We start from the raw sequence: 25,104 nt of genomic DNA on the forward strand, positions 1-25,104 counted from the left end.
TGGATACATCGATAGTATCGACTGGTCATCGGCCCGCTACCACCTCTGTCCATCGCAGCTGACTCTAGAACGCGTCGGAGAAATAGGAATAAACTGACTGAGTTCGCGTTCGGTTCGTGTTGCGCACGCAAAGCAAGCAAGTAGTGAGCCAGATGCGGTTCGAAACGGTGCAGTCAACTGAAGCTCGCGCAGTGCAATACAATTAGTTGAAAAGCCAAGACACAAGCACTCCTATCGCGATAGGCACTGCTAGCAAATTGAAACCGCGTGTCTTTCGTTTCGCTTCTCCCGCTCTTTCGTTGCACTCCGCCCACACTATCCGCCAATGCAGTCGTGAGTGCGTGTGTGCGTGCGTATTTCCCCCCCAAATTCAATGAATTCGACAGGCAGTGCAATAAAAGCGCAACTAAAACAAAAGTGATTCCACCACGTGCGCCGCTCTCTCGCGTCTTAAGTTCAGTTGTTGTAGCTGCTTTCGTTTGTTTTGCTGGCGTCTCGCTCTAACGGCTCACACTGCTAAATTTACCGTTCGCCGAACAACCGGCACGCGAATACCCGTTGGATTAGGAGGACTCATTAACGGGACACCCGCACAAGGATATCAAAATGGTGCAGGTGTGTAATATATTTAATTTTAAAGCAAAGCTATATTAAAGAAGTTTTAATATAACTATAAATGTAATATTCCTGTATATCCATCTATCACTACTAAGATACAGGTATTAAGTTTGCTAGTTATTGCAATTTGTTGTGTTATTCTAAATACACTAGATACAGATACAGTTTTTTACAGTACCGTCTTTATTTGTACTACAGGCTACTCAAATCCTAAACCCTTAAATCCTAAAGTAGCTTGTTATGATAATCGAAACTATTATTCAACGTCAGATTTTGTGGTATATCAGCATCTTAAGCCCATTAATCTCGATTATTTTAAGTTTTACAAGAAATTAATTTTATACACTTTGATATCTTGAACACGAAATCAATCTGTGTAGTTTTCGAAAAACAGCATTTCTAGTTTCCAAATCAATGATATTCCACCCTGCCACTGACCTTTTGACGCCATTACGCACAACCCCCATAATCCCAGAACGGGACACCACAGCTCAAAATGCACTTTTTAGCGACCATCCCGAGTCGATTCGCGCCTCACCACCCAACCCAAGTCAGTCTCAACCCACCCAAAAACCCAACACAACCCCCACTTCACCCCTGACTGCACTTTCCCTAGCCCAAATCAACCACCAAAACCGGAAAGTTTCGAAAAGTATACAGCTGATATAGAAAACTGGCAAGCTTGGAGAGTTATGGGAAATATGGCAATTAGAAATGGTTGGTCGTGCTTCGATATCGACAGACGGGGTCCGCCCGTACAGGTCGCCTTCGAACGTAATGCACATAAAACGGCGCATTTAGTCAATTTTTCCTTCAGCCAGGCGTACCAACTGAAAAGAGAAACATCCAATGTGATGGAACAATTGGGGTTGACACTAGCTGATACCCTTTTATTTCGGCCAAAGGGAAATATACTTTAAACGGTTATCTTTAACTATGTTTCATGAATAATGTTTAAAGGCATTTAAACTTTCAAAAAACATAAACCACTGAAAGGTAATGAAAGTAAACTTTTTGCCATGTCTGCTCTTCTTTGTGATACCCTGTATTCGTTCCTATGTGGAGAAACGAATCCTCTGGTTAGTCACCTGCCGCCGTTTCCCCGCGCCAAATGAGTGAAGTACCACTTTTCGATTTGAAATGCGTTTTGCGCCTGCCCCGGCCAACTGTCCACCCTGCCCCACCGCCCACTCATCACTGCATCCAGCAACAGCCCAACCGCCTCCATCCACATGGTCGTCAAAGCGCTTTTTACCCATTTGCATTTGCATTTGCCGATGCCCGGGCCGAGGAGTAGGTCCTTGGTCCCTGCATGGGGTGGGTACTGGGTGGTGGTGGGCTAGTGAACAGTGGGCAGTGGGTGAATTCACTGCGTTTTGCACTGCGCTTTGCACTGCGTTCAATAGGCAAAGCGAACGAACATTTCTGACGTTTGACCGAACTTTGTTGTTGTTCCAGTGCTGCAGCTGCATCAGCATCAGTATCAGCAGCCTGCTCCTCCGCTCCTGTGGCTAATGGTAAACTGCTGGGCAGGATGGGAGGTAATAGGCACATTTGTGCCCCCCACACCCCCAACACCGACCACCCGAACACCCCTTCGCCCCACAGCGCATGGAGGCCAGTCTCTTATTTTGTAACTCCATGCGCCAACGAATGTCAAAAGCACAAAAATTTCAACGAGGATAACAGGCACGGACGCATGCTAATCAGGACAATTAAGTTAAAAGCGGCACGGATGCAGCTCCATGGGCGTCTGCTCAGGAGGTTTTAACTGTAGTTCAGCCGTCATTCACCACTATTATTCTTGATTCCTATATTAGGTGATTAAACGATTAAAGAATACACATGGATTTAATTGTTTATAAAGCATAAAAACATATCGAATCTGTTATCTCAGTTCTTAGGTTGATTGTCATGAATGAGCTTTGGGTTTGGGTTCATGTGTTTGCCTAAAGATTTCCTCGCTTTTCAGCCACTTTGTCTGCCCCAACCATCGGCAACCTCTTTCATAAGGCAACTTATCTTGGCAAATGGAAAATTCTCGCAACCGATTCGAGTCCTTGTCCGATTTCTTGTAGGTTGTAGGTTATTTTATCTCATAAATGTGTAGCTGCTTTTCGAGTTTGAATAGTTAAGATTGCGATATAAGGAGGTCAAATGGGGTTCTGGACGGGGTGATCTTTTAAGCGGAGACATCTGGAGACAGCTGTTGAAGCAGTTCCACTCGGAGCGTTGTCCTTGACAATTAGAATTCGATTCATAGATTAAGGCATTATCCTGAACCTCTTGGTCGCGATAAAAGTTATTTTGGCTAAAACTTCCACTGCTTTCGGATAAACGATTATCGTATTTGGATCTCCCGATCCGGAAATATGAGCCTTGATAAGAATTAGGGTTGCCCTGGTTCTCGATTTCCACCTGGACCGTGGGTTCAACAGAGCCCCTTTTGTAGCAAGCGTATATGGTTTTGAGCCAGCGTAGCACCGTCAAAAGTTCCGGCCAGGGGATCAGCAGCATAAGGCAGGTCATTCCAAAGCACCTGTGATCGGATGCAGTGAGGATCAACCAGTAGGAGGTGGCCCTCAACAAGCGGTGATGCAGGCGGCGAAAGAGAGTGCGCCGCCACAGAAAGCTGCAGCTCTGGGAGGCGGACTTCAGCAACCAGGCGCCACCGACCAGTGCCAGGGTTATCACAATGGGCCGCTCGTTAAGCACAAGCTTGAAGTTCACCTTGAGCGTTCCGGGTCGCAGGTACCGCTCGCCATCAGATGCCATTAGGGTGGCTGCGACCGCCAACAAACCCGCCAGGTGGGCGCCCAGGGCCGCAGCTGAGCAGTAGAAGAAAAGCAGGGAATCCGCCAGGAGCGGACAGCTTACCCATAAAACGATGCCAAAGGTGAACTGTGTCACCCGCTCAAGGTCGAAACTGATCACTTCGAGCGTAAGGACGAACGGCTTGGATGTGTAGATGCCGTAACAGGAGTGGTCATACGTGGGCATCGGAATGATCCGTGCCTCCTCTGCGGAATGGCCCAACGGCTTTCCTTCGTGACACTCATCCTGCTGGCTATGCGCATGATAGACTTCCCGCACGGTGGCTCCTTTATACTGACTGTAATCTCCGCCAGCAGCTATCTGCAAGCGCAGGCTGTTGCTCTGGAAGACGTTCCACATGGAGAACGCTGTTGGCGGCTGGCAGTAGACATGGATCTGGTTTTGCACGTACAGCATGTTGAGCAGCGTCTGTCCTTCCTGGATGTGGGGCTCACCAGGACGCATATACATCGCCTGCTGCTCGTAAAACGCATTATCCCAGCCCAGGAACGAGGATGCTGCATTGTTTAGCCCAAGGATAACTAAAGCGAGCAGAAGAGCCCACATTGGATAGTAGTGTTTATATTCAATATGTTTACGATCTATATGGGGTACGAGTTTTAAAGAAAATTTTCAGAATTTATGAGCCGGGCTGCTTCGATAAAAATACATGTAGGAAACATACATTAATCTTACGCCAGCATTATAGTAAATCGCTTAGATCTAGATATATCCCATATCTATCGGCTAAGTTTAGGGTTTGCAACTATTTCTCAAGCTGCAAGAAGCTTCATAGTATCAAGTTGGCGAAAATAGTGAATATTTGCCGACGAAAAATGTGTCTCTCTGGCATTCTAAGCTGCCTTCTCCCATTCAGATTTTTTTTTTTTTTTTTGCAGGACGTTCGAATCCTTTGTGCCCCATTTTCCTTCAATTTTTCGTTGCCATTCCTTTCTACGTCGTTCGTTCCATTTCTTTGCATTTCCATAGCGACTTTTTCTACGTGGACCAGCGAAGTGCGTATGGGCTGATTACTGACTTCGGACCACGCGTACTAACTACTACGAAGGACATGCGGCACAAAAACTCACTACGAGCGTGGTACTACACACCAAACCCCCTTCTCCTCCTTTTTTTTTTTTGACAAAAGTCAGGGGCAACAATGAAGGAGGAAGAAAATAAAACGCGGCGCTCGTTCCATCAAAGTGGAAGTCGCGGCCTGCAAAGGATATAAAAGCAAACAGAAAGCTGGACACAAAAAAAAAACACGAGGAAAGTCGGGAAAAAAAGCAAGAAAAAGCCGGGAAAGGAAACTGGGGAAAGGCAGAAATCCCCGCACAAAGTGGCAACCGGAAACTAACAACAAACACTGAATGCAGGAGCAACCGAGATGGCAGATACATATATGTATGTACATCTGGGCGGAGGTGGAGAGAGCAGGGCGGCATGCTTTTTTGCATTATGGCCAAAAATCGAACTGGAATTTCTGCAATTTTTTCGCCCCGCTCCTTGTTGTTGCTTTTGGCCAGCTCTGCTGTGTGGATATCATTGCGTTCGTTTGCAACGCATCGGGCTTTTTTTGGCCTGATGGTGGGTAGTGGGCGATGGGCGGTGGGTGGTGGTCGTGTGGGTGGGAATGGGACTGGGAGACAGCCGGTGGCCTCATGCATTTTCCGTGTTTCGTATTGTGCGCAAAATAAATTGGTAAACAAGCGAGCAGGCCAGAAAGAGATGGGCTCGGAGAACGAGAGGGGGAATGTCCTGGTCAATGGCAATACATACACGACATCCGGATCGTACATAGTCCCCAGTGCAGTTGTGTGCAGGTCCTCGTTTTCCGACTGCATTCCCGTGTGTGCCATGCTTCGCCCGACCAACCGCCCGCCCGCCCACTTCCACCCATTTGCTCTCTCTCGCTCTCTGGTGAATTGCACTTTGTCCCTCAGCTGCCACGAGCCCCATCCCCCGTCCACGCCCCTTTTTTATATTTCTGGCCACCGAAATAGGCTGCGGCGCTGTCGCTGCCGCCATTTTCACCAGCTTCGCCGTCCACGTTTCCATTCGCAACACCCTGCCACCCTCCCATTCCCACCTCCCCCAAAATTTCCCACCACCCCCCGAAAAGCCGACCCTCCCGCCCCCAGCACTCCTGCCTTTGCCCCACGCATGTATTTCAGCCGCCGCCGTTGTTGTTTTCCCGGTCGCTGCATTGGCTGACGACGCTCCTCGAGCACTGCCTTTGTGCACAGTGAGCCAGGAAACTATGCAATCAGTCAAAACAAAAATACCACTCGAACTGAATTACTCCCCAGAGTTTTCAGTGGGTACAATTGCACGGTATTCACGCATAAAAACCATATGGGATGTACATATGAGCACTATGCTTTAGGATCACTTATTTCATTAAAAGTATGAGTATATAGTATATAGTACATATAAGTGTTCAAAAGTTTTGCAATTTAGCTGCTTTGATCTCTAAAATAGTTTGGGATAGAACTAGAAAAAATTCTGTGATTGGGTCAAAATACAAAATGAAGCTAAATAATATACTATTAATTTATAAATATTATTTGAAATTTATTATGCTTCATTCACTTAAGTGTAAGAAGTATCCCACGCAGTGCCCACTGTGCCAATCCAATCGGCAGTTGCGCCATATAAAACGATTGAAACACAGCGCGACATTTCTGTTGCTGTTGCCACTGCTGCTGCAGCAACCTGATGTAGTTGCTATGTGTGCCAGGCAAAAGGCCAAACGCATGTGTGGTCAGGATTCCCCCCTGCGTGCGGCGGAGTGCAGGACAAGGAACTCTCGGTGCACAGGAGTACATAAACTACATAGGGAGCGAGCGAGAACGAGGGTAAAAATCGAACACACTGCTCGGGCGAGTGAATGAAACGAGCCTATGTACAATGGCATCCTCTGCACATGAGAGCCGGCCAGGACATGTGTGTGGGTGTGGATGTGGATGTGGATGAGGATTGCGATTGGGATTGGGATGGGGGGCAGGTGGCACGTGTGGTTGGGTGGTGGGCCTACGCATCGGTAGCTGGACTGGTAGCCACCTCGACTGCCTCAACAGCGGCAAACGCATCGAATGCGCATCGAATCGAAGCCCAACGTTGATTGTATTATATTGGCAAAGTTCAGAGCGCTCTACCCCAACACTGGCCACCCCGCAAGCCACCTGAATCACCCATCCACTGAATCCAGCCACCCACTGGCCATAACTCTGGTTGTCCGTCAGACATCAGTTGAGCGGCCTGCACTTAAATGCCTGTGTGCGAGTGAGTGTGATTGTGTGTGTATGTGAGTGTGTATCTATGTGATGTGCCCCCTTCAGGCGGGCCCACATGCAGCAAATTGAATAAACTCCCCAAATCAAATTTTTCTCCATTTTGCCGAGAGAAAGAACTTTGACTGACATGCAGAGGAGTGTGTTGGCGGTGCCATCTGTGTGTTTCTTAGCCATTTAAACGGTCAATGAAATGCAAAAGTCGGCAATGTTTTTGATTCCTTTCCAACTGTGGAGCCCAACAAGCCGTTTCGCCCTCCAAGCTCAATTGTGTCATCTTTCATTTTGATGGCCAGATGGTTTTAATTTTGCAAAATATGGTCCCCCATCCGATGGGTAAAAGTTGTGTTGGGGCTTTATAGACATTGTTTATGTTTACAGAAGTCATCGTTCCATTTTTGGGTTGATCTCATATATAATCAGACTTATTTCCTAATTTCTAATTGCTTTGAAAGTGGAAGATAGTCTTTGCTAGTATTGCATCATCTATTCATTGTGAAGTACATTTACATTTGACATATACAATAAGCAACTGGTATAGATTTCAGATGTGAATCAGACTACACACATGACCTATAGGAGTAGAGAAACCATCCTGCCGAGTGAACTCCAAGCTCCTGACTCTAGAATTCCTTTTGTTCCAAACAAAATTACGTTTAAATATTTACTCTTTTCCCCCAGATTTCGGTTGTTTGCTGTCTCTGTGTGAGTTTGTGTCCTTAGTTGGCTTCACTCGGTTGAAGGTCAAATTACGAGAGCATTTTACTAACTTTTCAGTACGCCGCCCTCTCAAAGTTAATTTAAGGCAAAAAATGTTTTTATACATATAGATGAAATGGGTCAAAAGTTGTTACAGCTTTTTCACTAGTCTGGAGAAAGTGTTAATTTTGGGAGTGAGGAGGTTTTTTCAGTTTGTTGATATTGTCCGGGTGTTGTTGTGGTGTTCTTGTTCGAAGTTTAAACCAGACCAAATTGTTTGTGCAGTCAACGCTCGAGAAAACTTTTCAGTTGCCTACTTTCGGGCACCTTGACCTACTCATGCAACTTTGTTTGTTGTCAAAAACGTTGTTTTTATTGGTCCTTGTTGCTGTTGTTGCTTGTGGGGCATCCCCAGGAAAATCTCTGTCTGTGTGTGCCAGACGGAAAGATTGACCAAAAAGTTCACTTTACATTTTGTGTGCAGAATGCGGAATGGTAATAATTTCAAAATTAAACAAAGATTCAGTTTATCTTGAGTACTCACAGCTCAGTCTGAAGCGCCTTTGCAAATAAAATTTATCTTTTGCCAAAGTGGCAGACAACCTCAACAATAAATATGTTATGGTTTCCAAATACTGGGCTAACTGGTTAGGAATTGCAATGACGTATGATATGATATAATAATATAATATCAAAACTAAAGGAATGTACCAAAAATTTAATGTTTATATTTGTACTTAATCATTTGCATCTTCACAATCATTTGTTTTTCCACAATTTCAATTCTCATCTGGCAATCCTTAATATGCTCTGCCAACAACTGTGCATTCAAACTGCAATGACTCCTATCTTGCACATTTAATGCAAGTTATATGGAATACCAAACTAGATTTTATGCCACCCATCACTTGACACACCCACAGAAACAGACGCTCACAAGGACACCGGGGACTAGCAGGATGGCAGGACGATGGCTTTTTATATATTTTTCCAACTCTTCCTTTTCGTATTTGGCAAAGATAAAGTTTTGTAATAAAAATGTCTGCTGGCAGACACCGAGAAAGCCAGGATGGTCAGGGAGGGGGAGTCAGCCGCCTGGGCAGACATTCTGTCTAGCACTTTCCAGCCCGAAGTGTGTCGGCAACTTTGGCACGTCCTCGACATCGTCGTCGTGAGTGTGTCCTTGCCCTTGGCACACACACACATAAGGCAATATTATATAGAAAAGCAAACATACAATTTTATATGTAAATGCATATGCGTGGGTAGGAGGATTGGACTTTAGTTTCATGCAGTGTTGAATTTCACAGAAAAACAAACTTGACACATTTGCTGTCGACCGCCTTAAACGCATCTCTTTAATTGTTGTTTAAAATGTTCCTATGCTTTAAATTAGACTAGCATTTTATTAAAACCCCCAAAATAAATCCGCTTACACTTATTTAATTTAGGTTTATATTTTTGGTTGATTTGAAATTTCGATTTACATAATTTCACAATTTAATATACAAAATTCACGCACATACGATGTGAGTACAAATTTATGACTTGTTCTAATTTTTGTGATTTGATCAAATAATTAAATACGAAATTTGTGCTTGTCAATGAGTACGATTTGTTGTCCTGTGTATTATAAATATTTTTTGTGAGACACCCTTAAAACCTTATGATACTTTTAGTGCAGTATATAGAACGTTGCCTAAAAATATGTTACAATTCGTTGGTATGAATGTGTTTCCTTGTGTGATGAGAGTCTACAACATGCGAGTGATATGCTTCCGATAGTTATTAAATTAAATCGATATGCACATACATAGATCACCTATCAAAATGCTAAAACGTTACAACTAAATGAAAGGCCCCCGAATATTAAAGTTTAGCCCATGGTCCAAAATTACGCCTTGCGTCTGATGCCGATCAGGCAGAGCACGAAGAAGATGATCGTCCAGCCGGCCATGACCAGGAAACCATTGTAGACCTTCTCATGGGTGATGCTCCAGCCCTTCTCGATCACATTTCGAGCGGAGATGGAGGGTATGGTGAAGGGTAGCACCATCACTAGATCCTGCAGAAACTGTGGCATGCTCTCCAGAGGCCACAGGAGTCCTGCAATGATTCAAAAATTGGTTTCATAAAATATAAAGATGAGAAAGTCAGCTTGAGAACACTTACCACACAGTATGATCATGGGGTAAAAAGCGCCAGTAGCCACAAAGTTTGCCTCTGTATGCGATTTGCAAAAGACGGATATGAAAAGACCTAGGGGATTACAGGAAAGTTCTTGAAATGCACTTCAGGGAATATATCTCCTTTCTTCGCTTACCGAACAACATGCCACAAAATGCGGTCAGTGTTAGCAACCCAATTAGCGTTGTGGTATCCCCATTGTTGTAAGTATCGAAAACTAGGCCAATATACATAATAACCTCGAACGACTGCAGGGCCATGATGATGAGCTGGGTTAGAAGATGGGCCCACAGCATTTCGGTGGCCGAGACACCTGCCAATAGAGTTCGATCCCAGATGCCATCCATGCGCTCAGAAATGAACACTGCAGCCGTCATCAAAGTGGCCAGGAAGAAGACCATGCTATGATACAATTAAATAAATTAATAAATGGAAGTACAAGTTAGCAGTAGTGAGGGTTTTGGAAAATGTTGATTCAAGCAAAGATCTGATTTACTACCAACGAAGAACCAAATAATGGATTGCGGTGAATTTCGTCAGCTCATAAAATAAACAACATAAACATGTGAGAAGAGGTTTGGTACTCGGGTCCATCGTGTGGATTCTCTACTCACGTCATTACCACTCCTGGGGCACAGTACTGCTGGAACTCGATGTCTGTGCTGCCAAAGATTGGTTCCTGGAACTGGACGGGCAGATCTACAATGGCCGTGGATACATTGCAGTCCTTGACAACACTCCTCATGAATGTACTGAACTTGTCACGGAGTTTGCGCTGCATGAAGTACGCCACTTGTTGATCTGCAGAAAGACTTTATTAGATTTGAAAGACTTCGCACAGTGACTCTCTTACCCGTCATATCGATGTGGATACTAAGCTCGGCGTGGTCCACAGCTCCGTCACTTGAGTGGATGCCATCCTCCAACACCGAGAGAATCGAATCGCTGAAGTTCTGGGCAAAGTGCAAATAGCCAACGGTTGTGGCCCGCTTTGCATCGCTCAGAGCATCGGCTTCGCTGGCATAGTATTTCCGCGTGGCCACATCGTCACCCAACACGCGTATGTATCTGCAGGATAGCTTGTTGAATAGACAGCTCTCGTTGTCGCTGTCCTTGTAGACTGTGACCAGGTTTTCGTCGAAGCACTCCCCATAGTTCTCCACTTCGCCGGAATAAACTCCAATTTCAAGATTCGTGGGCGTCTTGCCAATGGCCAGATAGAAGCACGTCAGTTGTATGATGGGAAACAGTAGCATGAAAATAATGCCCCTAAAAATATTGGTCATTAATGGGGACTGTATAAATGGATGTTGCTTGGAACTTACGAGGGTTGTCTAAAGAGTTGTACAAAATTCTTTGTCATCAGTGCCTTCACCCTGCCCTTGGTGGTGAAGAAAATCTTTTTGCGATTCTCATTTAGGGGCTCCTCGAACGGGATGGGCTGTTTTTCCGGCATGTTGGGCTCATGTGTGTCTATTATCTCAGGGGGCAGCACTGCTGCCGGCAAAGCCTGGTTCTTATTGTGATCCATAATTTGGGCCAACTCATCTTCGTTACCCTGCCGCTGGCTCAGAATTAGGAAGGCGTCCTCGATCGACTGAGTACCGAACTTGATCATGATGTTGGTAGGTGTATCCTCGGCCAATAGAACACCATTGCGCATAAGACCAATCTAAAAAAGTAATTATAGTATATACTAAACTCTTTATTAGTCATGATTCCCATGTCCACTTACACAATTAGCCTGTTTGGCTTCCTCTATGTAATGAGTGGTTATAATCACAGCCAATTTGCTATTCCTCGTCGTCTCCACGAGAAAGTCCCAGATTCTGAAAAGTTGTACAAATTAGATTATTCTGAAGGCTTTGTGGCTTTCACTATCTTGCACACACTTTTCACGCAGCATGGGATCCAAACCCACAGTGGGCTCGTCCAGAATGAGAAGCTCCGGATCGTGGATCATGGCGCAGGCGAAGGACAGGCGTCGCTGCTGTCCACCGCTGCACTGCTTGATCATCTGCCTAGCCGGTGGCAGCTGGAGCAGCTCCTTGAGCAGCTTGAACTTCTCCCGGATGCGTTCGTCTGTCAGGCCATAGATGCGACCGAAGTAGAAGATTGTCTCCTTGACGGTCATCTCCTCGACCAGGGCGATCTCCTGGGGCATGAATCCCACCCGCGATCCTGGCACGCCGCTGCCCGGCTCTCCTGGCTTGGCGCCCAGCACGACGACCTCGCCTCCGTTGAGGCGCCTCTGGCCGACGATGCAGGAGAGCAGTGTTGTCTTGCCACAGCCGGAGGCACCCAGCAATCCGTATCTGATCGAGTGAGGGAAGTATTTAGTTTGATTTACCAAAAAACTGAAATGCAACTCACATAGAACCACGCATCACGTTCATGTTCAACTGGTTAAGGACAATCTTGGGATTTGATTTGGAGCCATAGTACTTATAGCCATTCCGTACCTCAACGGCCGCCATTGTTGTGTTCTATTCTGTGCAATAATAAATTTAAATAATTTATTCCATATTATTCATGCTTGTAAGCGGGTAAAGTTCTACGAGGAACGGAATTCATAAATACTATAACCTATGAATGAATGATCCCCATGAAACAGAAAGACACTTTTTATTCAGGGTCTCTTCTTTTATTTCTGACTCCTTCACTCGGAACATCATAAATCACTTGCGTCAATAATTCGCATTTTCTTGATTTGGTTATGTATTTTATTGATTTGCCAGGCTTTATGGCATGCACGTGTCGGGGCACTCAAATCACTTGTGAGGTCCAAAATTATTTTCGGTTTTGGGTTTTCTATACGAGCTCTAAGTACTCGCTAATTAGCCATCTTTGCGGTTGACTGAACATGAAACCGAAATGTGTAAGTTCTAACTAAGTTAACCAAGAAAAGGTTCATTGGCCTCCTACTTTAAATTGCACATCCAAGTATCTCCTTCAAAGAGAACCAACATATGTTAGAATTAACACTTTAAATTATATATGTAAAATTAAACGAGCATTCAGTTCTTTTGTATATAACATCAGTCAAACCAAGTTCCTGACACCAAGGGTATAAGAACTTCGGCTCAGTTAATTTAAAATGCAGTATTTTGCACTCATACTATTGCGAGTATATGACAAACTGCACGGAACTTCTGATGAAAAGATGCAGAATCGTCTTGAATAACAATCATATTCTGTATGGAAGTATCTATATACCTAAGGTCCACAAAACGTCAGTACAAATGCATTTAGAATAAATAAACACCTTGCGAACTGGATTTTAGTTGAAAAGAAAACATGTCATGAGAGGTTTAAGGGGCACAAGATCTGACTTGTAAATGGGAAGTGCTGACTGTTGCATGTCGAGACAAAAACTTTTAAATGTGAAATGAATCGCAAGTGGATCATGACACCTAAGTAAGTAGTCACAGATATCGTTTGCTCGAGGGAAAAGTACAAAAAACGACCGAGTGTGTCGAATTCAAGTTATTTGTTTTCCGACCCATTAGACCTATAACATGTGTAAAACACTATTATTTACTATAACTAACTTTTGGTTAAATTTTATGAATTAAGTCATTTATTACTCCTATTCCCTTTTGATATGCGGCTAGAAATTCCTAAATACCAACAAAAAAATCATTTTACTCGTGTATACGTGTGACCTCGCTAATCAGACTTTGACCCACTTAGATTGCCAACTCATGTTTTAGTCTCAAGCCAAAAATAAACTATTTACTTGATTGCATTTGTAACTATTTATCTCTCTTACTCATTTATTTATCTCGCCATGATATATACATAATCAACAACAAAATCAACAATAAAGTGGAGAAAAAAACTAAACAAAACCCGCCCATAAAGCGTTCGAAAGCATAACCCACAAAAAAGTAAGCATTTACCCGAAAAATAAATTGAGTAAGGTTAGTAACACACAGTCGTGGTCATAACTTTATGGCTTGTTTTTAACTTTGCTTGCTGTTTGCTTAACATAGCAAATCGTGATGCAAAGGACGACTATTTCAGCTTAATGTCGTTTAAGTTTTATTGTTTTTATGCGCATCTTTCGAGTCGAATTGGCAAGTGTTGAGTAAAATAAAAGACCATTAAACCAGTGTGACACAGTTGACAATGCACATTTGAATTTAATGAACATGTATAGTGATTTGTAGCCTTTCCACATATGTACGTAGCACTTTATAGTCAAAACATAGGGACTACTAAGGTTTAGTGTCCACTAGTACATACGCACTAAATGAATAAATTTTTTGGTATATCAATCGATATCCAAAACCGACCGACACCTGCCATAATACAAATAACAGAAAGAAGAAAAAAAAAACCCGAAATAATTAACAAAACGAAAAAAACCAAGAAGTAAGCATCAAGGTTGCCAACTGGTTAACGGACCGCCGCTGCTGACGTTGTAACTCAATTGCGAGTGGTGCCCAAAATTGGTGGCTATATTTATTGATGTCTTGCTTGCTGTTGTTGTTGCTGCCTTCTTGCCATCAGCTGCAGTCGCATTTTTATTAGCCAATGTTTTGCAATGTTTGCAATTGAGCTGCCACACGGCCGTGAGCCGCTTAGGAAAAATAGGGACGGACCCCCAAATTGCTTTCTCAGCCCCTCTACGAGAACACAGCCACGAGCATGGCCGATGGAGTAAGTGCAATTATTGGCAAACACGTTGCTAAATGGCCAACAAGTTTGCTGTTACCTTGATGCGGTTTAACGGCTTATTTAGCAGGCCAACCATATCAACGGTGGGCCCCTGCGATGGCTTATTCCAGTGTTAGTGGGTATTTAGTTCGTGCAACACGTTGCAACTGCGACAAACCACTTCGCTCTCCAGGTTGGCCAGCTGTCTGCTGAAACTCCTGGCAACTGCTTCCTTCTCATTTGCAGTCTTTTTCACCATTTTCTTCTTTCTCTTTCATCGTTTTTGTGGCATGGCCACTTCTTATATAATGCCACAACAATCATTTCGGTCAAACTGCAACGGCAGCGGCAGCAGCAACATATCCACAACAGCTGTGTCTGCCTCGGATTGCTGCCCGCCTGTGCTTGTATCATTCACCTTTCGACTGAGATGTTACGGTTACCATATCCAATTGATTCTAATTATGTGTAATCATTATTATAAGTATAAGTGAGATATAACTTCCTGACTTTAGGAAAGAACGTCTAAGTCAAGTCTCTAAGATATGATATAAGAAAATAAGATTATAGAAGAAAAGATATTTCATTACAATCCCCTTTAAATTTGTAAATGATGAGGATGATGCATCTGGTCCCAGTATTGCTTTTGTTTGTTTATCTTTTCCCATTGAGTGCACAAGTGAGTTTATGTCATTATGCTATTCATTAAGCGATTTGTCCTAGTCGTTGTGTTTTTAGTTCGTCATCACAGTTTTGTGTGTCACAGCACTTTTTAGGCGTAAAACTTTTTCTGTTTTGTCATCCGATATTACTACATCACCGAGGAAATTGCTGTGCCCAAGTTATGTGCATTTTCCCCAGTTGTAACTCCGTAATCCCTATGTGAATTCGCATCAATTTCTTTGTGACGCTCTAACTCCTACTTGAAACCGAAAAATAAGCAGAAATCATTGGGTCCCAAAACACACAGAAGAGATAAATAAATGGTTGGGGGGTTACTGTTGCAATATTTTGCATTGCTTAACCGCCGACTCGACTCAGTCGAGCTCTCAGTTCAGCTTTGAGTAAGCTTTTTAAACACTTGATATTTATTTTATTGCTAAACCTTTATTTGGAAAAGGCAAACAGAACGCCGGAAATATATTAATAATGCTAGCTGTCGCAGTTTTTCACCATTTTTCGGTGTCGATAATTAACACAATATTTTTGGCTCGTGGCCCGTAGATCTTCTTATGTACACACAACGAAATTCACATACACCCGGATAAAATACACACATGTGGTCATGCTTCGAGGCAGCCCGCTCAAGTTTGTATCTTAAGTCTTTCGTTTTTCCCACATTTCCCTGGAGTTTGTGTGCGTGGTTTTTCCACATTCGAAGTCGGTATTTGGGCTATAAAAAGCCCTCACTTAACATATTAAAGTACAGTTTTAAAACCACCGTTTGTAATTAAATTTAAAATAGTTATATTTTTCTATTTCACACTGTAGTCGCTTAAAGTTCTGTTCTTATTCACACACTTTGTTACTTTTTGGGTATGAAGAAATTGTTTTGTTTCGTTAACCGTACCGTATAAGTCGAGGGATTTTTCGCCAATCTTCTAACTTATCGGGTTGCGCACGCGTGCTTTTTGTGTTGCAATTTTTTCTTTGCTTTTCGCCGATTCGACGTCGAGTGGCTTTTTCCGTTTTTCTTTCGACGGTCTTTCACGCTGTTTTGGATTGGATCGAATCGGATCGGCTGAACGTCTCCGCTTGCCACAAGTGTCGCTTGCAAGCTCCGTTTCTCGACTGAGCTGACCAAGCGGCGGATCGCGCACTCGCAAGCTCAATCCACCCGGCTTGGCTCAACTGGGCGCTCCACTGGGCCCAACTTGGCTCGAATCCGGCGCAGCGCCAGTCATCGCTTCTCTTAGCTTTCGTCGATCGCAGCGCTCCACTCGCAGCTCGCGACGCTTTGCGAAGCGGTGCTGAAAATAAAAAAGATTTTGTTTGTGCGCGGGTTTTTTGTTGTTTCCTTGGGTAACGAGTGTATGAAAAAATGAAGATAGATTGTACGAAATAAAATTATTAATGCGGCACAACGCTGCGCTTTTTCTATCTACTCGTTTTTTGTCCAGCGTTTACCTGTTAACTTCTACAAATGAGTGTATACGAATGTATGTAGGTATATACCCACATCCTTATAGAGGTGGAGAGAATAAATTCTCTATACACATATTTATAATTATCCGATGCCATAGCCGGCCGGTTATTCAAAAAGGGCATTTATCTGGTACTTAGCTTTATGAATAATTCAATATTTGCCTTTGCCACAACCAGTTCATCGAGAAACCAATTGATTCGTAACCAACTAATTATTCTTTGAATTTACTTGCAGGTATGTGAACGTTGCTTAGAAACACGACAGGTTAATAACAATTATTATTCCGCAGTAAGTTCAATTTTAAATTTGTCTGTTAATTGCGCTATTAGAATTGTACATTTTACTTTTACAACCAATAATATACAGAACTTTATGCACTAGATTTCCGGGCTAGGGTGCATACCCTATTGAAGAATAGTAATACTTTGTAATGTATGGTTCATATGAATATTATCCAAATTCGATTGTAAAATCCACTTCACATCTTCGAGGGGATTAGCTAGGATTTTGTGACCTATGACTTATATAAACCTATGAACATCGTCGGTAGTGTTAATAGAAATTATTAAAAAAATTATTAAAAATAACTCAAATACAAGGGTCACACACTTCAGATTTCAGCTTCCGGGTAAAAACTTAAAAAATATATATAAATTATTTACTTGGAAAAGTAATAGAGTCATGACGAGACCATTAGAATGTCTATTTGTCTAAGCAAACATAGTTCACATTGTATACTTTGAACGAAGATCAACTGTTCAAACTGTCGGTCATCTACTTAGTTAGAGCTTCCCCATATTAATAGGGCTCATAAAGAAAATTGGGATCATTTCCGAGATCACACTACGTCCAGACTAGCAACACACACACAATTGCAAAAAGCAAATTCATATTAAATAAAATATATAGTAATACATTTAAATGTATTTATTTCCTCACTGCCAACTGAATGGTGTTAACATAGCTGATTTAATAAGGTAGGGGGTTAACCCATTTGCTAACCATTTAACCCCAATTTGAATTATTTCGAATTTTTGGGATGCTGGCTGGCTTGTTTTGCCATCTTGCACAAGTTTGCAAAAAGCCAAACGACGAATAGTAACAAGTATACAAATTGGTTCAAAAAAAAATTGGCTTTGTCCATTGTCTTACTCAAGCGCAAAGTTTATGGCACTCAAAACTAGCTTGTTTGCTCACATTTCGTTTTCGGTTTGAAACATTCGTTTCCATGCGAAACAAAAGAGGGCAAATCGAAGTTCAAGTTTCTCATCCCATATCATCTTTTATCTGGCACAGGCTTCGGCTTCTGCTTGTTGCAGCCATTGGCTTTTAACATATTTTTCGTGTTCAAGGCCGTGCGCTGGCGCTTTCTTTTACAATAGGCGACCTTGAAGCTGCGACTGCGCAAGCGGCTTGGCACTCGCTCTTGGCCAGCTCGACGGCCTGGAAGTGGGATGGAAGGCGGGCTGGAAGTGGGATGGAATGGAAGTGGAGGTGGTGGTGGTGGTGTTGTCTTTGGCGTTTGCACTCCGCGGTCGTGCTGACGTTTGTTATCACAGAGAGGCAGTCGGTCAAGCGACGATTTAACCCACTTAGGGTTTGCTGACCACCAGCGGACAGACTGCCCAGTCCGCTTATTGGTCTGCTCACACCTGCTCTGCTTAAATGCTCTCCACTCAATCGGGCTATATTTTGGAATGGGGCAAATGGCAACTGAACTCGTGAAAAAAGTAGCAAACTTTTATCAGCCAGCGAATTGTTGTGCAATGGGTAACTAAACCTGACTTCCTTCGGCAGCTGAATCATTTGGAAATTCCATTGATGCATTCCCTGGGCATTCGACAAGCTTAACTATCAAATTTTCAGTTTAAAGGGATGATCACTTTCAACAAAGACATAAAATCTAGATTTAAGAACAACATTTATTATTCATAAATTATATTAATTGAGAATAAATTAAATTTTTGGTGGGGTTTGTTTTGTGGGGTGGTATAAACAGAGATAAAATGTAAAAAAATGATAATGAGGACTAGTCAATAAAAATATTTCAAGCTGTTACATTCAATATGCCATTTTACTGTACGAGTAGCGGTGTAATTACGTTATCTGATCAGTCGGGTGATTCAGCATATTTATTAAAAATGTTCATCATATTCGTGATTATGCCACTCATGCAATGAATTTTAACAAATATGCACCACAGCTTTTTTAAACTGACAAAAGTTTTTTTTTTTAAGGAAATGGGGTATTTTTTTATTTGTTTATATTTTTAGACGTATATAAAATGCCATGTAGGGGTAAAGAGAACAATAATAATTGAGTTACAGAGCATTAGAGATTATCTGACAGGTTTTCCGTAATTACGATTACCATCGATTATAACAATAATTAACCTACAATTAAAAAATGCGCATGTTCAACAACAATATAACATATAGGTATTTTATTTATAGGTAGGTAGCTGGGTAGGTAGGTTAGCTGGCTACATCTCGAAAATTATCATTTATATTGAATTTCAAAAAGTACGTTAGTCGAATATGCTGTTTTTTCTTTGCGTGTACATTTATTGTGTAAACATACAAATTTTATCAATCTGGCAACTCTTTCATGCATTTTAAACTTTATTTAATTTTCGAGTTCGAGCTTTCGAGCGGAGCCTATCCGAAAAGCTTTTACAAAAACTTTCTTGAGGGAATAAAATCTGTCCAAAATATTTTTATAAATTAAATGTGCCACTTTTGAGAAACACCACTTACCTTGTTTATAAATAAATGTCTGTTTTCATAAAAATTGTTATATATTTAGTTGTCTTAGCAAACTGGCTGCGATCAATTCAGCAATAATGTTGCCTGCGTGCTGCAAAATGTTGCTGAAACAAAAATGAAAACTTCAGCTAGCAACACTTGATTAGTCTCAATTAGTTTAATGGAGTGAATCTGAGGAATATATAAAAAAAACCAGTAACTGCAGCTGTATGGTATAAATTTAATAAGGGATTATTACTATTGGGATATCAGAGGGTCAAATGCTGTTATTAATCAGTATTCTGATGAGATCTTTGAACCTTACATAAATTATATCTTTAATCAATAAGCGATTAAATGTGATCGGCGTTTAGAAGGGCAGCAATTTATAGAAATTGACACATTATAAAATTCCACTTCCCTCGAGCTAATTGTTATCGGCTCACTATCCAGACAAGTTAATTTTCCATTTATTCCAATTATAATTACTCTGGTCAATGTAGTAGTGCCTTGTGTTAGTTATGAGAATTTATTTAATATGAATCGAAATACTGTTTTGGTTTAATAGAACGTGGCTCACACATGTGTACATGGCCCTCCAAAAATGTACAATACTTTAAAAGGTTTGCACTAATAGCTTGTTTAGTTTTCTCAGGTAAATACAAACGTTTTTCTGTCAGATCCCGGTTCAAAGTTTGCCATCGGAGGATGAGCTTCGTAATGGAGTTTAGAGGGTTTGTTTCGATATTTACTCTTCTAAATCAAGCGCAAGGGGCAGATTGTGAGTAGCAAGTTTTTAGGGCTTAGTCCCGTTGCCAAAAGAGGGGCCGCTTCTGCCAACCCGTTAAGAAAAAAGTGCGGGTGGGGGTGGGGGCAAGCGGAAACCCGAACCGCAGAGTAAAATTCCATCACGTTCAGGCCCCTTGTTGCTGCCGCAGGCTGTGTTTACAGCCTTCAGATGACACGCCTCAAAAACAAGACCCAGCGTCTGAGTCAAGTTGTGCGAGCCGCACAATATATTTATAGATCACTTTACTTAATAATATTTTATATAAATTGTCTTGGTTGCGCTGGTGGGCAATAACCGCTCTCAAGTTCGACAAAACGGATATGTTTTCGCATAGCACTCAAGTTTCAAGACTCTTTTCGCGAGATCCAAACAAACAATTAGCTATTAAGATTTGAAGCATTTCGAGCAACAATTACATTACCAACTTACTTAAGCATAATGTGAAAATATTTTGAAGCACTCCGCTCGTGTTTTCCTTGTTCGAAATGCATGAATGGGGATTTGAAGATCTAAGGCAGATAAGATTCAATTTTAGCCAGAGACGTGGAACAAATTGAACTTTCAACATCTTAAAGTGAATTAAATTTTCATGGGGTCACTCGAATTATATACTAAAAGGTTTAATTACCATCCATTGTTCTTAAGAACAAACTTCATTCTTTATGCCGGCAACTATTTAATTACGAACTTTATATCGCTGAAAAGTGTTAAATATTGACAGACGGAAGAGTATAATAAAAACGTTGAATTAACGAATAATGTTTTTAAGGGATCCACCACATCAAAATATAATTTTAATTGGCCGCAACAAACCAAATTTTTAACCGAGTTTTTAACTTAATGCCCCGATTTTAAATGTTGGTCGGCTAGAGTGATTTTTGGGCTCACCTCAAGATCCCAAGCTCAAAGTCTACGCCCCTGTCTCTATAGCTTCAAATTAATTATATTTATTGTTTCATTTTTTCTCTGAACACAAAACAAATGTGCGTTTTCTCGGCGTGTTTTGGTAGCATCCATGTTATGCCACAAGGTAATTATTTCGTACACTAAACAGCATTTTGTTTAGGGCATTTCGTTGCTGTCGCTGGTGCTTTTGAACCGCAGGGCACTTTGTGTGTATTTTTTGGAGCTGAAACCAGAGGCTGGTGCTGCTATCAGGCCGCTCTGTCATTTTTATGATTGTTAATGTCTCGGTCAACGCTTTTAAGTCAAGTTCTGAGCCCCGTCCCAATCCCGTCCCCATCCTCCGCGATCGTCTGTGGCTTGTTGTTGCCTTTAATGGAAAGAAATGAGTTTGAGAGCCAGCGGACGAAGCAGTTGGAGTTGCGAGAAGGGGATCCGGCCTGTGAATTCATATAGTTTGTGGCGGGCATTAAAAACGATCGACACATTTGCCTGTCGGATGAGAACGCGTTCAGAAGTTCGTCGGGTATGAGCTTGCGAAAGTATATCCGAATGGATTAGAACTCAAATTTAATCTCTAGAATTTCGATCAAATAAATAAATCCGATATGGCTAGCATTACCTACGCATTGTGTCTGTGCTCGTTGTTTATATTATTCTCGCCCCTTGTGTCCTCGAATCGGCGTGTCCGGCGACAAAATCGATCCGATCGCCTGTTGGCTGACATCGGAGTACGTGCCCAGTCCTACGATCCCCGTGTGCCGGAAAATGGCATCCAGCAGTACACCGACATCGACCAGGATCTGCGCCATCTGTTTCTCAACACCAGGCAGACCACGCTAAGATGGGCCCTCAACAACATCGATGCGCTGAGCAGCCGCGGCAGACGCGAGGGAAAGCTCCAGGTTCCGGTGTCCAAGAAGGTGCCCTTCCCGTGTCCCACGAACGACACACGCTCCCCCAGTCCGCCCACATCCATAGAGCACCTCAGGCCGGGTGATATTGACATCATAGCTGCCTTCGGTGACTCCCTGTCCGCAGGCAACGGAATACTGTCCAACAATGCCATCGATATGATCAACGAGTTCCGCGGCCTGACCTTCTCCGGTGGCGGTCTGGCCAACTGGCGAAGATTCGTCACCCTGCCGAACATCTTGAAGATTTTCAATCCCAAGCTGTACGGCTTTGCGGTGAGCAACAGCCTGGTGATCAACCACCGATCCTCGCGACTGAACATCGCCGAGCCGATGATCATGTCGCGGGATCTGCCCTTCCAGGCTCGCGTGCTCATCGATCTGCTGCGACGAGATCGCCATGTGGACATGAAGCGGCACTGGAAGCTGCTGACGGTGTATGTTGGAAACAACGACATCTGCTCCGACTTGTGCCACTGGGACACGCCGCAGAGCTTCCTTGACCAGCACGCCCGAGATCTGCGCCAGGCATTCCGGCTGCTGCGCGACCATGTGCCGCGCCTGCTGATCAACCTGATTGTTGTGCCAAACATCCCGCTGGTATTGAGCACCATGACCCAGGTGCCGCTGCAGTGCTTCGTCGTGCATCGTGTGGGGTGCCACTGCCTGATCAACGACCGCCTCAATCGCACCGAGTTCAATGAGCGCATGGACACCCTGACGCGTTGGCAGCAGCTGGACATGGAGATCGCCCGGCTGCCGGAGTTCCATCGCCAGGACTTTGCCATCGTCGCGCATCCGATGCTGACCAAGGTGACCGCACCCACGCTGCCCGATGGGAGCACTGATTGGCGGTTCTTCTCCCACGACTGCTTCCACTTTAGCCAGCGCGGCCACGCGATCATCTCGAACCTGTTGTGGAACAGCATGCTCCTGCCGGACGACCAGAAGCCACGACCTTCGGTGGTGCCCAAACTGTTCGAGCGGGTCGTTTGCCCCACTGCGGAGCAGCCCTATTTTGTGGTCAGGCCAAGTTGAGGGTCTCCCAAGATCGGGAACGGGTTAAGTTACTTGATTTGACTGTCTGGTGACCCCTTTTCTTGGCGTAACCGCAGTCTGGTGTGCACAGAGAAAAATTGCTTTTTATTCGCATATCAAATTATAGCAGTCTAGGTACTTTACATAATTCATAATAAATTATTATTATTTATAACCATAATATACAAACTGTGCCTCTTCCACTTCCGCAAATCTCTCGCGGAATGCATTGAATAGTGCAAAGGAAAACCGAAGGATTTTGTTTACGACATTGCAAATAAATAAAAATATATTTGTCAAGCTGTCAAAAACCTATAAAGATTAAATTATGAATTAATTTAGGAGGCATTAAATGTATTTTATTTTACTGACAAAGGGGTTTACCTTCCGTATGCGTTCAGTTTCCCCAACTCTTTCTTCATGCCATTTACCCAAACCCATTTCCATTTCAATTAAAGTATTATGCAATTTTTAATTTATATTTTTAATTAATTAAAAACACATCCCCATCCGGAATAAAAATTCATTAAAACATTTCTTGCTTATGCGGCAGAAAAAATGCTCCGGCTTACAGTGAACACCATCCTTGATGTACCCCCTCCCCCCTCGCTCTTCTCAACACGTGACAACGTCGCCTGCTCATTACCTGCCTCCTTCCAGTCCCGGGCCCTGCCACGCCCACTTTCCCCAAACGCAGAAATTAAAATATAAAATATAAATAACAGCAAAAATAAAGTTGCAGTGGGGTAGCTCGACTATGGGATACCGTCTGCTTTCTATATTTAATCATATTATTGTGTTTATTATTAATAAACTTTGGTTTTCACCAAAAGCAAATATTTCAGCAGACCAAATAGATGAAGCTTTACTTTATAACCCCTTGAAATTTAGGTAACAAAAAATTGGCAGACTGTCGAATATGTCTGAATAGTCTGGTTCCTTCATTCATATCATATATACAAAGTACACTTTATTAGTATAGAGATGCAGCATTCTCGATGATTTACATTTTTTGAATATGTGTAATATGCCTTTTATATGGCGAGTTGAGAGGTATAACAAAGCATCGCAAGCATTTCTCGCTTATGCAGCGGCAGGACCACCTGCAAACCGGACAGTTGCCAATGGGCGGATACCAACCCCAAAAAAATCTGATTCCCGTGCACAAATGGAAAAAATGAAATTGAAAATGAGTACACACACACACACATATGCACGCCCACTGCAAACAAAGTTGCCGGTGGGAGGGGCGTGGCAGCATAATAACAACAAGACTGTGGAAAAAATTGCGACTGGGGCGTAGATTTGGTAGACCTGGGGGGTGGGGTGAGTGTATGGAGTGGGGGCTGTAAAAATTATATTAAAAATGCAGTGTCCGAAAAGGGCGTAGCACAACCACACACACACACACACATGCAAATACTCACACAGTCGCGACCAGCAGGATAAAAAAAAACGCCACACGTGGCTGCAAAAAAGTAATAATAAAACTGAAGTTTTTCTGGGCTGGGCCTGTTCCTCCATAGCGCTGATATATCCACCTCTGAATGTGTGGCTGCTCCGACATGTGTGTGTATTATTTACATATTTAAATATTTTTGGAACCCAAAAAACAGCAAGAGCAGGAGCACAAACTGTCCCGTTTCGAAAAATGTGCGTTTTTTTTTTTTTGTTTTGAGGCCGAAAAATTGGAATGCAATGTAAACAGCCGAAATGAGTTCGCAAATAGAAAATTTTCCAGCGTTGCACATTGGAGTGTTGAAAAAAAAGGGGTAAATCTCTAGCCCTGATTAACCCAAACGACAGAATTACCTCCCCTAAAAATATAGGGTTAACCATCAAATGAAATAGATAGACCGGGGAGTTAGACCTAACGAATGATTGCATAAATATAATATGATAATAAAAACATTTTTTATCCATTTGCGTTTGTCACTCCGCCTCCTTTATGTACATAAACTCCAACTTCAATCCATGTATATGCCATTCTTTTTCATTGGGGGAGTGTATTCCAAATACTGTATGGTACATAGGTGATTATATACTCTAGCGTCACTTCTATGACATTGTATAAAATATTAAATAGTAAGGACATTTATAGTGATGACTGGTAGAATAGGATGAGACTTGGTCTTAAAGCTATTGAATTCGTAGAAAAAGCACGAAATATATACAATCTGGTTTCCCAGAATGCCAGCGATCCTAAGCTGGCACTTGAAGTGACCACCAATTGGAACTGACCCTGACAAATCCATCAAGACAGTGCTTTACAATGCAAAATCGGCCAGGAACT

At 42.7% G+C, this 25,104-nt stretch overlaps 4 protein-coding genes across 7 annotated transcripts in view; 2 read left to right on the forward strand and 2 right to left on the reverse strand.

Moving 5' to 3' along the window:
- Nucleotides 1–41: 41 nt before the first annotated feature.
- LOC6613522 (neuroguidin) overlaps nucleotides 42–25,104 on the forward strand; it is a 37,199-nt gene continuing 12,136 nt past the window's right edge. Inside the window, exons 1-2 of one of the 3 annotated variants that reach the window (XM_032727355.1) lie at nucleotides 16,236–16,439; nucleotides 16,657–16,710. In XM_032727355.1, coding sequence (XP_032583246.1) covers nucleotides 16,350–16,439; nucleotides 16,657–16,710 — 144 coding nt within the window. In that variant the 5' untranslated portion in view covers nucleotides 16,236–16,349. Of the gene's footprint in view, nucleotides 616–16,235; nucleotides 16,440–16,656; nucleotides 16,711–25,104 lie in introns of those variants that run through there. The other 2 variants (XM_032727357.1, XM_032727356.1) reach the window with 2 other exon arrangements.
- On the reverse strand, nucleotides 2,085–4,078 carry LOC6613518. The gene has a single exon (XM_032727354.1). It carries the CDS (start codon nucleotides 3,997–3,999, stop codon nucleotides 2,710–2,712), a length of 1,290 nt encoding a protein of 429 aa, XP_032583245.1. The 5' UTR covers nucleotides 4,000–4,078; the 3' UTR covers nucleotides 2,085–2,709.
- Nucleotides 8,869–16,145, reverse strand: LOC6613519 (ABC transporter G family member 20). Of its 2 annotated transcripts, none has more exons than XM_002037951.2 (10): nucleotides 15,847–16,145; nucleotides 11,988–12,100; nucleotides 11,507–11,929; nucleotides 11,350–11,443; nucleotides 10,940–11,286; nucleotides 10,468–10,883; nucleotides 10,229–10,415; nucleotides 9,751–10,016; nucleotides 9,600–9,686; nucleotides 8,869–9,533 (listed from the first exon to the last, which is right to left on the reverse strand). In XM_002037951.2, the coding sequence occupies exons 2-10, from the start codon at nucleotides 12,089–12,091 to the stop codon at nucleotides 9,322–9,324; spliced, it is 2,136 nt and encodes a 711-aa protein (XP_002037987.1). In that variant the 5' UTR covers nucleotides 12,092–12,100; nucleotides 15,847–16,145; the 3' UTR covers nucleotides 8,869–9,321. The 2 variants fall into 2 exon arrangements, with proteins under 2 accessions (XP_002037987.1, XP_032583240.1); XM_032727349.1 differs by having other exon boundaries at nucleotides 11,988–12,105; nucleotides 15,847–16,083.
- LOC6613520 (phospholipase B1, membrane-associated) lies at nucleotides 20,260–23,597 on the forward strand. Its single transcript, XM_002037952.2, has one exon. The coding sequence runs from the start codon at nucleotides 21,468–21,470 to the stop codon at nucleotides 22,809–22,811; it is 1,344 nt and encodes a 447-aa protein (XP_002037988.1). The 5' UTR covers nucleotides 20,260–21,467; the 3' UTR covers nucleotides 22,812–23,597.

This window comes from Drosophila sechellia, chromosome 2L (genome assembly GCF_004382195.2).
Source record: "Drosophila sechellia strain sech25 chromosome 2L, ASM438219v1, whole genome shotgun sequence".
In the NCBI taxonomy this organism is placed as follows: Eukaryota; Metazoa; Arthropoda; class Insecta; order Diptera; family Drosophilidae; genus Drosophila; species Drosophila sechellia.

Excerpts from the sequence above, each read along its gene's own strand:
- LOC6613518 (XM_032727354.1), bottom strand. The coding sequence starts at position 3,999 with ATGTGGGCTCTTCTGCTCGCTTTAGTTATCCTTGGGCTAAACAATGCA.
- LOC6613519 (XM_002037951.2), bottom strand. The coding sequence starts at position 12,091 with ATGGCGGCCGTTGAGGTACGGAATGGCTATAAGTACTATGGCTCCAAA. Across the intron at positions 9,687-9,750 it reads ATTTTGTGGCATGTTGTTCG|GTCTTTTCATATCCGTCTTT; the intron begins GTAAGCGAAGAA and ends GTAATCCCCTAG. Across the intron at positions 9,534-9,599 it reads CCCCATGATCATACTGTGTG|GACTCCTGTGGCCTCTGGAG; the intron begins GTAAGTGTTCTC and ends GAATCATTGCAG.
- LOC6613520 (XM_002037952.2), top strand. The coding sequence starts at position 21,468 with ATGGCTAGCATTACCTACGCATTGTGTCTGTGCTCGTTGTTTATATTA.